The sequence below is a fragment of the Micromys minutus genome (assembly GCF_963924665.1).
Source record: "Micromys minutus genome assembly, chromosome: 6".
Lineage (NCBI taxonomy): Eukaryota > Metazoa > Chordata > Mammalia > Rodentia > Muridae > Micromys > Micromys minutus.
The window spans coordinates 41965929-41980314 of NC_137975.1; the positions used below are offsets into that span (position 1 = coordinate 41965929).

The 14386-nt window shown below is 45.3% G+C and overlaps 1 protein-coding gene across 16 annotated transcripts in view; it reads right to left on the reverse strand.

The window, feature by feature from the left end:
- Positions 1–14386, reverse strand: part of KIAA1217 — a 281476-nt gene that overhangs the window by 35055 nt on the left and 232035 nt on the right. For 11 of the 16 annotated variants that reach the window (XM_080918244.1, XM_080918239.1, XM_080918238.1 and 8 more), the window contains 3 exons: positions 7736–7840; positions 7167–7216; positions 1122–1288 (listed from right to left, as the gene is read on the reverse strand). In XM_080918244.1, coding sequence (XP_080774370.1) covers positions 1122–1288; positions 7167–7216; positions 7736–7840 — 322 coding nt within the window. The remainder of the gene's footprint in view (positions 1–1121; positions 1289–7166; positions 7217–7735; positions 7841–14386) is intronic. The other 5 variants (XM_080918236.1, XM_080918242.1, XM_080918235.1 and 2 more) reach the window with 1 other exon arrangement.

Below are 14386 nucleotides of genomic sequence, written 5' to 3' on the forward strand. Positions count from 1 at the left end.
TCAAAGGAGGTCTTCCGAGCCAGCCACCCTCATTTTACACTTCATTTTTGCCACAAAGAGGTGAATTTTAAGATGGTATCTCATTATGCAAAACAGGCTGGCCTCAAGCTCATGGTCTTCCTGCCTCAGCCTCCAAGGGCTGGAATTACCGGCATGAGTGTGACTCTGGGCCTAGCTGCTCTCCCGGTCTCCCACTGTTATCTTAGTTAGGTGGTGAAGCATGTTGGGTCCATGCCACTGGGATGCAGAAGGAACTGTGGTTCACAGTCCTCTCCTGCCTGTACCTCGCCATTTGCACATTACTTCCTCGGGCCATAGAGGATCTTGGCCTATGTGGCTGGCCCTGTTCTGGGGTGTGTTTAACACTATTTAGATTATGAGCTCCTTAAAGGAGGTCAGGGAGATGTCCCCACGAAGGCCAAGCTGGGACTGCGTCCTCAGTGTCCAAACCCCAGCCAAAGGTGGGGAAGGTGAAGTGGTACCCTGGACAAACATGTGACCTCATGCTATGCTGTGTCTCCCAACTCCTTAGGACGAGGCCAGGAAATGGGCTATCCTGTTTTGTCAGACTGACAGTGTTTGCTGATTAAAATCTGGCACAGAAAGGGTTATTTTTGCCTTCCCTTTGACTCCCTATAGCTCATACCTTCCTCAGTAATGAAAAGGAGAAGGGACATCTGGAACATACTGCCCAAATAAAGTGCAGACTTTTTTCTCAGCAAATCATCCACAGTAGCTTTCTTTCACCCTCATGAATCCATCTGCTCTGCTAAACTCACAGTTCTAAAGACACCGCAGTTGTTTGTGGAGGAGGGGGGCTTTTTCCTCAGGAGGGATTGGTCTCACAACACTGAGGGCTGTCAGCCATGGCTGGGAGAAAGCTTGCACTTACTGCTAGAAGTTGTCATACACTGGCTTTAGTTATAGTGGAAGGTTCTAGGCCAGGCTTCCAGGTAAACAAGAAACGTGTGCCATCCTGACCATATGTGTGGCCCCTCCAGTTAGCTCTTATAGGAAGTAGGAGCCCGGGGAAGCTGAAGCTTGGGTGGAGATGGGGGATGGGGTTGCAGAGAAATCAGACCTAGAGCCACAGTGACAGGGGACACATCTGTGAGGAGTACCTGGAGCTGCCTCATCTGCTGGAGTTGGAGTCTGAGTTCAGCCACGTTCCTCCTCATGTCAATCAGGCTCGTGTGGATGGGCGAGGTTCCGGCAGGCAGGGGTTGGCCCGGAGGCAGTGAGGACTCCACAGTGCCCGGACTCTTCCCTGCAGAAACATGGGCTGTTCCTACGAGAAAAAAATAAACACAAAAAGCATCAGAAGCCATAGAATGCAGACCTAAGCTATGCGGCCTATCTCTACTCAGAATACTGGAAACCAATTAAGAAAAATGTCACGGAAGCTATCGGCCACAGAGTGCTGAGGGACAAAGTCTGTAACCCTCACTTTCTAGAAAGTTTACTGCCATGGGATGGCAGAGCAGTGTTCACAGATGACGCCATGTTAAGGACTTAAACCTCTGGGCTGCTGCTGGACCCCCTGTATTCCCCCCTCCCTCTCCAACCCCCCAATGCAGACTCCTCCACCTCCCTCCTCTCTCTTTAAACACAAAGGGCTTTTAAAAAGTTGAGAAGTATACAGAACAAAGTATTCACAGTATTTCTGGATGCTGGTATTCCAGTATTCTTATTGCTAAGTTTTAGATTTTAAAAACCTGGGTAGCATATATCTGTCCCTCTAGAGTAGGGGAAAACTTAATTTCTGGGCCTCCATAGGGTATGCGGTGTGATCAGCCCCTGGTGGCACACAGACACAGAACATGCTGGACTCAGAGATGGTAAACTAATAAAAAAAAAGTGTACTCTGGGCTAAATCCTCAAGGGCTTCTAAAATTAAAAGAAGGCTTCTGTATATTATCACCTATAGTAAGAAAACACGGCTTCACTTAAGGATTCTTTAGGAGAGAAGGCAAAAGGGCAACGGGAAGAAATGTCTAGGTTAGGGAAAGGTGTGGTGGAGCACTCTGAGCCACTAGGCTCTTTCTGTCATGGAAGAGGCTTCTGGAGAAAGCAAATGCTCCTCAGATGTTCCCCAGCTGCCACAGACTCTTCAGGTCATCCTACACAAGGATCACACATTTCATGGGCCCATTCAGGAGGGGCCTGAGCTGACAATGACATACAGGGTCAGCAAGGTTTAAAGAGTGTGGACTATGGTTTGGCCTTTTAAAGAGAATACAAGTAAATGCTGAATCTGTCTGTGTGTGTTTGTCTGTCTGTCTGTCTGTCTCTCTCTCTTTCACACACACACACACACACACACACACACACACAGACACCTGTGTGTAAGAGACAGATAGATACACACACACACCTACAAATACACACCCAGAAACAGAATCATACACAAACAAACACAGCCTTTCATACACACAACTACAAGTACACACCCACAAAACAGAATCATACACAAGCAAACACAGCCTTTCACACACACACACCTACAAATACACACCCACAAAACAGAATCATACACAAGCAAACACACTCTTACACACACACACACACACACACACACACCAACACATACCACACACAGATATATATGAGCAAGAGAGATATATACATACACACACCTACACACACACACACAAAGACAGACACAGACATAGACACATATGAGCAAGAGACAGACTGACACACAACACACACAAACACACACACACACACACACCTACAAACATACATGAAGACAGACTGATACACACAGATATAGACACACACACACCACACAGACAGTCTTTCTCTCTCTTCCTCCCCCATTCCCTCCCCTGGGAGCTTTGTGAAGAACCAGGCTGGCCTTGCAGAACACAGCCTTGTCACTGACTCACACACCTTGGAGTGGTTACTACTGGGGGCCTGTCTTTCTGTTGTGGGTCAACAACTGGGCTGCAGAGCTGGTGGCACAGCAAGTTTTTCACGCTAGGCTGACTGTCCAAAGAACCCCAAAAGGTCAGCACTTCTGGGGAGTCCTATGGACTTGATGGTTATTCACCCTGTCTCCAGTCAAAACTTGAGCAATGTCTCCATGTCCCTTCCCCTTCCGCACAAATCAAAGCCATCCTCAGAAAAGTCAGCATCTGCCATCTGGGCAGCTACTGAGAGGGGGTGCAGAGGGAAAAGATGCCCACTGACATCTCACTGTGGTAGCATGTCATAACCAACTCAGTGTCTTCCAAGGTCAGATGTCCTGGTGGGAACAGCTCTCAGTTTCAAGTTGTCCCTTCAGAATCAGCCAAGATCTGCATGTCAGCAGGTACGAGGGCATGTGTGTAGGCATGATAATATTCTCAACACCACACTATATATCAGCCAGACAGGAAATGGAACCATGAGGTCTCTCTGGTGAAGAAGGACACCCTGCTAGTCAGCCCGCTCTGCCAGCGCCTCACTTAGATGAAGGCCCAGTCCTTATACACACCCCTGGCCCTTGCTCACCAATCGTACTTGCTTATGTTTGCACGTGTGCCTACATGCATGTGTGCGTGTGCATGTCAGTTTCCTCCTTCCACGTTTCAGTGGGCTCTGGGATCCAACTTCAGTTGTGCTGTTTGAGTAACTAGCACCTTTACCTGCTGAGCCAACTCTTAGAGGTGGCTGACTCCGGTCCGCATGCTTTTTTTGTTACAGCTGAAAGCTGACAACAGGCTTCCAATACACATTTTCAAAAATCAGTTTCGTAATGGAACCTAAAGTTGTTTACAAATGCATCTTTATCAAGAACCTCTGGTTCCACCATGGGTTTTAGTCCTACCGATACACTGAACCGGTTGCTCACAATAGTGGCCAGTGCTGGAGTGATCAGTTGGGGACTCTCTGGGGAGCATGTCTTCATTCAGCACACCATTAGTCGGTGTTGTCTGTCAGCCACTTCTCTCTTTCCTGTCACACCGAAACGTCCACCCCTTGCCTTCATCTCTCTCTACCCCTCCCTGGTTGTCAGATGCTTCTCTAAATCCAGCCTTTGAGACCTGGGTGTCTTCTGTTCTCAGGGCAACCCCATTCTCCTCTGCCACCTTCTCAGCCTCCCCCAACCCCCCAGCCTACATTTATCTTTGGAGCCACAGACAGAACAGCCTCACATCACCACCAGCCTTCCCTGCAAGCAGATCCCGCTCGCCTCCCCACACTACTTTGTCTCTTTCCATTCGATTTCAGCCAAGGTCAACACCCACTGAATGAAGTGAGCCAAGGTCATTTCATTACTCAGGCCAGAAACTGGAAGCCACTTTCATGATCCATGTTCCCACGTGTGACCTCAAACAAGAAAGTAACTTAACCGTGTTCTCTCTGTACTTGCTTAAGTGGGTATTGGTGCTACTCCGCAGGCTAACGAAGTTAGCTAGTTTTCTGAAAAGAATAATGTGAAGGACCATCTTCTCTGTCTCCATCTAAAATCTCAGCAAGTCCACAGCACTGGGGGTGACCCAACAGCTTGGAGGGATCTATAGTAAAGGCCCTGAGATGCAGACTGACGATAGAGAGGACCTAGTTGCTGGGGACTCCAAATAAGCACCCACTCACACTGGAGCCTCAAGACCTGGAGTTGGTATGTGACACACCAGATGGGTAGTCACATTCAGTTTCTTGCTGAGTCTAGTAGTAAGAGACAACATACAGTTTGTCCCCAGAACCTTACTTCTTTCTGTATACTGAAAAACTACACTGAGTCTACTCCAGGTAACTGATTTTGGTCTGCTACGTCTTAAAATCACCACTGTTGTCATCACTATCATCATGATGTATGTGTTGGCAAGTTTGAGTACATATAACATAGCATGTAGGCACAGGTCACAGCACATTCTGAAGTTTGGTCTCTTCCTTCTGGCTTCTGTGGGCTATGGGGATAGTTATCAGCACGCTTGTCCGAGTGCCTTTACCCACTGAGAGCCTTCTCTGGCACCTGGTTAGATCTCAGTAGGAATCTTAAGTGTGTGTGTGATGTGAAATTAATATTCCTTGTTGTGCTAGAACTAACACTGGAGTGAGGTTTAAGAAGACTGACTGTCATTAGCTAGGGGAACTCTGAGCATCTCAACTTACTGCAAGTCTATCTCTCTCCATATAAGATATGAACAGCACTGACTTCCTCATACGGCTAGGTGCATTAGCTGAAACACTAAAATGTTTAACGGAAGTGGGAGATACTGTCAGCTCCCTCATGTCTAAAATAAACTACACATTTCCAATTTGACCAGAAAGGCTGGATTTCAGTTCTGTTGCTTGACCTTTGCCCAAATGAATTCCTTGGCTTCTATATAAGTCTGTTATTTGTCTATACACAGGGATGACACTGCTTGTCTTATAGTTTACTTCCTAGGATTATGGAAGAATAATATACTTTGTGTACTGTACAGGCTGCTATGGCAACTAAACCCCCGTGGGTACCGTCTAGCCTTCACACATTCATTAGAAGGAGAAAGACCAAACTAGGCACAGACACGGGACTGAAAAATCACTCACATTGCCAATGGCATTGCCAATCTCCTAGGCTTTTCAGAAAACACAAGGCCACTGCCACCATCTGTCCCCCAGAATTAGTGACCACACACTTGGAAACACAGCCAAAGAAACTACACTTGCTTCTTTCTCCTTGCTCAGTAATGGCATTTGCAATGACTGCAAAGTGAAGAAATCAAACAACTGGTGTCATCTTTCAAGGGATTGGGATATCACAGCACGACAGGGTGAGATGTAAGAGTAGGGCTACGACCTGTGTGTCCCAGCGTGTGGCTGTGTATTCTGTTTCCTTAATCTGCAGCAAGGAAACAAAGATGACACTGCCATTGGGGATGGACAGCCGTGGGCTAATGCATGAACAGCGCCAGGCACACAGAAAGCACTCTTGAAGCCTTTCTTTATTTACTACACTCCAGACATCACGACGGTGTCAAAGCTTACAAACCCTCATGTGCACATTGATCAGGATGACATACGGGATGCTCATCCTTTCCAGAGTGGATTTCGGAGGGATTGAAGGCTTTAGTGTTTACTAGTTTCATCTTATCCCCTTTAAGTTCATAATAAATAAGGAAATGAGTGAATTAATATCCCCAAAGCAAACTTAGACAAGTTTAGTGATTTCTATGAAATAACTAAATCAATCACAGATTGATTTCTATTCCTGAAGGCTTCAGAAACATCTCATAAGACTGAGAGTGCTAAGCTGTGCTCAGCCTCATCAAAGGTAGGGGTGGCAGTCCGGGGAGGGTGGGGGGGGGCAGGGAGGTTAAATCTACATTCCTTAATCCTATCCACATTCCTGGGCTGCATGAAAGTAGACTATGTGGTTTCCCCCAAATTAGGGGTTTCCTACAACTGGCTGTTGGCTTCTGTAGCGCCTCAGCATGTGAGCACACTCCTGCCCTGATCTGTTTCTAACCCAGCGAGCAGGAAGACAGCATACACAGTCTGCAGAGAGGCCGGCCTGGGGACCATAGGATCCGGTTCTCACCACACAGAGCGGTGTGACACCTGAAAGTCTGTTAGTGACAAGACTCAGTCCTCCTTCAGAAGAATGTCAGCATTTAGAAGTAAAGTCCTAACTCACACACATTCCTTCCCTCTTCCTGTCTAGACTTCTATAAGTAGTTACTTATTCCCAGTCGCTCTTGTCTATTCCCATTCTACACCCAGGCTAACATCCTTCCCCAGAGTGGAATCTCCCAATGGCTTCATGTCATACTTAAGAGACATCTGATTTGCTCCTACCAAGAAGGATCCTTACTGCTTTCCCTTCGATAAATTCTAGGTACCCTGGGTACCCCCAGTCACCTTTCCAGGGGGATGCAAGCCCTGTTGGATAATCCCTAATTCTTCATATTCAACACACATACATTTTCAACTTTTCTGTGGATTCTAAGTTATAAGCAGCCAATACCATGTTTTACATTGGCCATATTCAATCTACACATGGAGGTAAAGTCATGTGATGATCGTGATGTGGATAATTGGCTAATAAAGGTAATTTCCACACTGCAGGAAGCTGCTGTAGATATGGGGGTTCTTCAGGATGCCTCTGAAATCATACTTAGAGAAACACTTGGTACTTGTGAAGCCAGCCAGAACTGAAACTCATGACCTCCAGAGCTCCTGGGAACACTCACCGGCACCATCTGCTTGGTTCCTGCTGGCTGTGGCTTTCATCATTTTCTCACTGAATAAAAAAAGACAATAAGAAAAAGAGTCAACTCTAGAGTTTTCAAAGTGCCACCAACTTTCCTTGACCGGTCTATTCTTAAGATTTAGCGATGATGGATTAAGCAATGGAGGTGTTTGACATCAGCTCCGGGGCTGCCAGTGATGGAGAAGGCTTCCCAGGTGTGTGCTGACACAGGAAGGATGCAGCTGGACACAGTGATTTTCAGATGATGGCTGTGGACGAGCATGGATGGAAGTAACACGCACTGTTCAGCGAGTGGTCCATGAAGCCACATGCACTGGGAAGCCCTCCGACCCTTCTTGGGCCAAAGTGTTACCTTTGTCCAAGAATTACCAGGAAGAAACCCCCCACCCCCAGAAAAAAACAGCCCCCACACCATAATTTATAAAGATGTAAACATGTCAGCCCTAAATGATCATGAGGAAACAAATTTCACTGAATGAATGGCTGCAATGATTAAAGAGAAGCGGGCTGAATTATTTTTTCCGCTGCATGGCTTGCTTCTTTTTTTACCTAGATGCCTCTTTGCTACTACTTGTAATGGGCCCTTTAAAAAGCGCAGACTGCACAAGGCCAGTTAGACTGGCAATCTGCTTCTCCATGGCTTGCATCCTCTCTCTGCAAAACAAGAGAATTGTTTGTTAAAGCTCTGTTGACTTTCAGACTGGTTCTTCTAGGTGAACATCCACCTGAGGGTTATAAAAGGCACCACTCAGCAGGCGGCCAAAGTCCACTCAAACCCGGAGAACTGCAGATCCTTGAGAAGGCAAGATTCAATGATAAGTATTGAGAGAGGAGACAGTGACCTCACAAAAGAGAAAATGCACAGGCCACAGAGGCCTCCTGGAAAATGGCATCACCCTCAGTCTTCTTGCCCTGTTTTGTTTCTTATTTTGCATGAGAGCAGACCTCGGTGGGACGGGTGATACTCTGAGCCAGGCCCTGCATTCCTACATGCCTCTAAGCTGCTCTTTGCGGCTGGGAAGCTGCAGGCTGGTTTGGGGATGAAGGATGGATATATCTGTTGTATGTGTTGTTTCATAGCCCAAGGGCAGACAAGAAACTCCTTCTGCCAACACCATGAAGAATACAATCGAAATGAAGTTGAGTTGGGGAGTAGAGGATGCTCAGTCTAATGGTGTAGAAGCCTTAGCCTACAGAATTTTACAGAATCAAGGAAGAAAAATATATTCAAAAACTCAATCATGAGCACACTAATGAGAATCCCCTTAGTTACTGCCTATGGTACTGTGCCTTTCTCTTCAAGGCTCACATTTCTGCATCTCAATGGGTGTATCATGGAAACATGTGATGGTGATGAATGAGTGCAGAAGAGGAATTCTACAAACAGCACACGCATACATTGTGGTTCTTCAGTGCAAGCCAACTGCTTTACCTGGTACTTTAGGGAGGTAGAATAGCAATCCATCCTTTCACTACAAAAAAGCAACTGGTGAGTTTAGGCTCATGAAGACACAGGAAATCTATATCCTGAGCTTTCTGTCAATCAAGAGCATCCTTGAGCTTTGAGGCCTTGAGTCTTGCCTTTGGGCTAAAATCTTTACATGCCTTATTAATTACTAAGTTTAACTTTGTAACTACCCACTTCTGATTTGACAAGTCCATGTGCTTTCTTCAGTTTACATGAATGGCACAGTCATGACATGAAGTTTCTTGAATATATGTCATGCAGTGTGGAAGATAATAGTTGTGAAAAGCTAACATCCCCACTAAGCCATGTAAGTCTGAACAGTATGATCTCTTTTTTACTGGGGTAGAAATAATCTCAGATGCCAAGTATAGACACACATCTCCACAGCCTGACTGCTGATATGTCCAGGCGCAGCAGTGGATGCTAATCTCAGACATTACTGTGTGCTTGGCCTCCTCTTTAGCATAAGAGGGTCAACATGTCAAGGAAAAAGCATGTAAACATTTCAAACAAGGAAATCCCACATTTCTTGGTAAGTCACAGTAGCATCTCAGAGGTGACAAGGGCGTATTAGTCAGTGTCTGCCATGGGAGTTGACCTTCTTGGATGGGGAAAGGATGTCAGTACTAAGTGAAAGTCGGTTAGTCCTACCACTCACTGCACAGAAGATAAAGAGAAATTCGAGGTACAGGCAGGCGCACAGCTACAAGGAATAGCCAAGAATCTGCTAAGAGGGAAAGGGGAAGAAGAAATTCCCTATTAGAACACTGGCTACAGATGCAATTCAGATCCACTGGCCCTGTGACACTGGCTATAAACACAACACAGATCAGGGCTAAATCAATGTTCTACTCAGTCTCTTTTTGGTCAAAAGCATTCACTACCTTGTTGTTTAAGAGTGGGTGGCAGTGCATTAAAAACCAAACCAAGTACCCTGGACACAAGACCTTTATCTTTAACTGGATCATTCCCAAGGACAGAATTACAGAGCAGCAGAACAGAGGCTTGGTGTGGCCTGTGATGGCCCATGGGGTTTCCTTGCATTCTCTTTGCCTCAGTGGGAGTTGGACTTCTCCACTAAGCTTCCCCCAGATGATGGTTTTTGTGTGCAGATGGAGAATGCAATAGCATCCCACCGCCTGATTCTTCAGGGCTGATACCAACACAATTGTAGACAAGTGTGACGTGAGAGTTTAGAGGCTTAGAAGAAAAGCCCTATGTATAATCTAGGTATCTTCATGCTTTGTTCTGTACATCAGAACCATTAGTAAGGGCACGAATACTCCCTAGGGGGCCTCTTCCAGGCTATGGCATCAACAGGGATACCAGGAGGGAGACACTCAGTCAGGTACTGCTGGTAGCTCTTAGACATCCTGCCTGCAGCTTAGAGACACTTGGCCCTGACAGTCGAAGTGCCACAGTTCTCTCCCACTCCCATGTGAGTTAGATTTGTGGAGGCAGTGACAGACGGACAGGGCAGAGACCACAAACGTGTGCGCCAATGTCTTAGCCAGAACTACTCCGTGAAAATACAATTCTTTTGACACACGGTAATGAGAAAACTTCTTCCTTCCTATTTAATCACCAAAGTGTTTCTGGTTTCAGAATTCATTTGGGGGTGATTATCTGATTTATAAATTCATAAATAAGATTGTCTTTCCATTTCATGGTTGGTAATCTGGAAACAATTTTATGGTTTAACTAAATTACAGCAACTGGAAGGAAACTTACACAGCCTTCTCCCATGATGAAATGCTATGATGTGTGTTTAATGTGAAAAGGGAAAAATATATAAGAGAAATGTAGCGGAAGAAGAGAAATTAAACACGACTCTGTCATTATACTGCAGTGGCAATTCTGTATGATAACCATTAGAATATTAGGGATGCTTAGGCTAATTCTTGACAAGTTCACTTGGTTTAAGGTATTGTGGGTTGGTGTAATTACTGTCAAGAAGATGGTTCAAAAATGATTTCATAAACTATTTTATATCATTCCAAAAGCTGTATTTATGTGATGAGTGGAGACACTTAACTAGTCATGTAATGTCACAAGTCATCTTGGATGCACAAATCTGTTTGAGGCCCAAATATAACATGAATGAAAAAAGTTCAAGGCAAATTCAGGGCAAGTTCAGTTCCCATCATCAATCAGCTCCTGACCGACGTCATCCCTCCCTGTCCTTTATGTGCAGGGGAAGCATACGTCCATACTGTTAGAGGGCCACCTTCTCCGCCTTTGAAACAGAGGGAAGAAAACCTTTTATGTTTGGGGAAATATTTTAACCATCAAGTTCATTTATGTGATTTTTTTTTTTTTTTTTTTTGATTCAAGTTTCACCTTTAACCTCTTTCGATTACAGACATGTCTTTGTCCTGGAAGAAGCCTCCTTGATCCTGGATAGGTTTCTTATTTCTCATCTTTGTACAGGTAAGCAAATCTATACCAGTTTAGGAACCAAGCTAACACCAGACTGAGTGAAGACCATTAATCCTTTATGGTGATCCCAAAGGATATGTGCAAGCATGCATGATGAGCCTGTGCACGAGCATGCGTGTGGGAGCCAGAGTGTCTTTTACACTCACTTTCCACCTTATTGTTTGGGTTTCTCAGTGACCTAGGAGCTCAATAATTTAGTTAGGCTGGGTAGCCAATGAGGTTGAAGAGCCCAGCAGTCTCTGCGTCCCCAGTTACAGAGGCACGTTGTCTGCTTTAAGTGTGTACTGGTCTGAACTCAGGTCTGCATGTTTGTGTGATAGATGAACTGAGCCACCTCCCCAGCCCCCAAAGAATACTTTTCAAGATACAAGAGGGATACAGAGGAGCTGGCTGGAACCAGTCCAGCAAGCAAATGTGCATCAGTAACTCAGCCTTCCTTAGCCAGTCCCCCATCATTAAAAATAGCTTCATAGGACAGGAAAAGCTATCTTAAGAGTACTAAGTGATCCCTAAATTCACTTCTGGGTTTAATGCTGTATATTAGATTTAGTTTTGTTGTTCTTTCTCCTCACTGTCACTGGGCTCTATGCTTACTTACTGAAAGCTTGGTTTCCAGCCAACGGCACTGCTAGGAGCTGCTGGGGCCCAGCAAAAGAAAGCCATCACCAGGGAGTTCTTTTGAAGGAGATGTTGGGACCCTGGCTTCTCCCTGAGTTTCCCATCTGCCATGAGGTAAGCAGCTTCAGTCCACCAAAGCACCCTGAGTCATGCTGTTCTGCCTCACCACAAGCACTGTGCTAACCGACCCCCCAAAACTGCAGACTGAAGTCACAATCGAAAATAAATCACTGTGATTTTAAAGATGTTTAACTCAGGTATATAGTTATAGCAATGGAAATCTGGAACACAGATTATTAACTCTCTCTCTCTCCCTCTCTCTCTCTCTCTCTCTCTCTCTCTCTCTCTCTCCCTCTCTCTCCCTCTCTCTCTCTCTCACTCTCCCAAGAAAGTGAGGAAAGGTTAGTGAACGTAGGCTTGTTAGGACTACGAAGACAAGGGGCCATCATGTCTGCACAGGAGCCTTCCACAGATTAAGCACGGACAGAAGTAAATCCTTATTCTTACAAGTACTGAAGGCGTTTTTTACAATTGGATAGTGAACAGATTTCAAACCCTTGCAAGTTCACATCCTGTTTCTGAGGTATGAAAGGAGACACACCCTAATTAATTCAAGATCTGATAAAGAATGAAGTCAACAGAACACCAGAATCTAGGTCCTCTTGCTATGCTTGAAGCCTTGCAGGCAACTAATCTAATACTTTTCCATTTTTGCTTTAAGTTATCCTATTTGGGACAAGCTGAGCAACTAAGACACCATTCCTGAATCTCTGAATCACCTCTCTGCTCTCCCTGAGGTGCCTGGGCTCACTCAGGGCATATGGATGGAGCTGAATGGAGCTGGATGGAGCTGGATGGAACTGGATAGAGCCGGATGGAGCTGGATGGAGCTGGCCATTAGAGTTTATTATCCACCTGCCCTCTGCTTCTGGAGTGAGCAGGAAGGCTACGTGTGCTTTGTCCTCCCTACTGTGGCTTCAGACATCTCAATGTGTCCCCTACTTCTGAATTTAAAATTATTTGAAAGGATCTGAGAGACACTGGGGAAGGGGCAACCAAAATTGGAATATATTGCGTTAGAAATCTATTTTCACTAAAAAGAAAAATAAATAGTTTCTTTTTTTTTTTTTTTTTTAAAGAATGACTTGTCTTAAGTTGCCATCTAAAGTCAAGAAACTCTCTCATATTTGTGGGTGTTCTAGCACAAGAAGCTGCCTTTCTGTCACATAGCTGTGACTAAACACCAGACAGGAAGTAATTAAAAAAAGAAATGATTTATTGTGTTTTACAGTATAGTCCATGGTGTGAGAAAGATCCCCAGAGATTGGAACTGACAGACAGTCAGACAGAGACAGGTGGTCAACAAACATGGCAGTGACACTGAGGGACCCTGAGGGCTTTTACAGTCTCATACTCTCCATACAGCTTTCCCCTCCAACCTGCGGGAAAGGCTAGGCCAAGTTCAATTCTCTACCCACAGGAACATTCTCCAATAAAAGGAAAAATTTCAGAATGTACTGACTGACCCTCTGAAAAGCCCCAGGTAGAGTTCAAATGTGTGTCATGCTTGCTAGCCAATAGATTTAAGGGTCAATATGCTTAGCCAATAAGTTTGATCTGTAACCTTGCTGATATAACCGGTGCCCCTAAAAAGAATAAAAACTGCTTGTAATAGCCAGTCAGGGTGGCCTTCTAGTCCTTTGCCACGATCTCCATTCTCATGTCCCACTTGGTGGTGGGGGGAGTCTCCCAGTAGTTAAGGCTCACTTTGAGTTTTACATCTGGTGCATAGGACTAGAATCCAGACCCCCCCCACGAGGAGCCCATATAATGTTTCTGAATGCTGAATCACCAAGCTGTACCTGTACCCTGTACTGAACTTAAGATGCACAAAAATACACACATAGAAGTCCACTTTGAAAGTAAGACTGGAGCCCCATTTGTGGATGAAGGTAAAAAGCGATTTATACATGTTCTGAGGCGTCAAGAGAATGCAAGTCTATAGTTTGATGTGAGGAAGAAAAGACAGTTAGTTGGTGGTGTCCCCTCTAGGCCTTAGTTCTTCACAGACTAAAAACCAACGCTGTTTGTTTGCCTCAAGGCTACGGGAGAGGGCTGATTATCAACGCCAAGTTCACCTTGGCACTGGCTTCGGGGATTGGCCCCATGATAGGAAATGAGGCCTCACTTGAACCTCTTGATCCTAGGCTTCAGTCAGTTGAATGGAGACATGGGGAGTTACACCCAAACTAAGATTGTGTGGAGTGCTTATGTCCTTGACTCTCCACAAAGGGCTCCAGATGAGAGAAAGAAGTCAGCTGGAGATGTAACTCTTCCTGAGAGCTAGCATGTGAACCAAGCACTGAAGCTGGAGGGCATGGGCAGGGCACACAGACTGACAGACTGATAGCTCTAATGTGGGCACTAAAGGAACCACAACCGTAGCAAACCAACTAAAATGTGACCTCAGCGAAAACACAGACCAGGAATTGATCTAGACTCATGTTCTAACTTATGTAGTTATAATTTCTTTCCTCTACAAGTTCAACCAACATTTAAGTTTTAGGCACCAAAGACACAGAAAGGAGGTTACATCTCTCCCCCAACCATACCTGGCAGGGCTAAGGAGTTGAAGAGCTACTTGACCTACAATGGAATGAATGACAGAAGGGCGA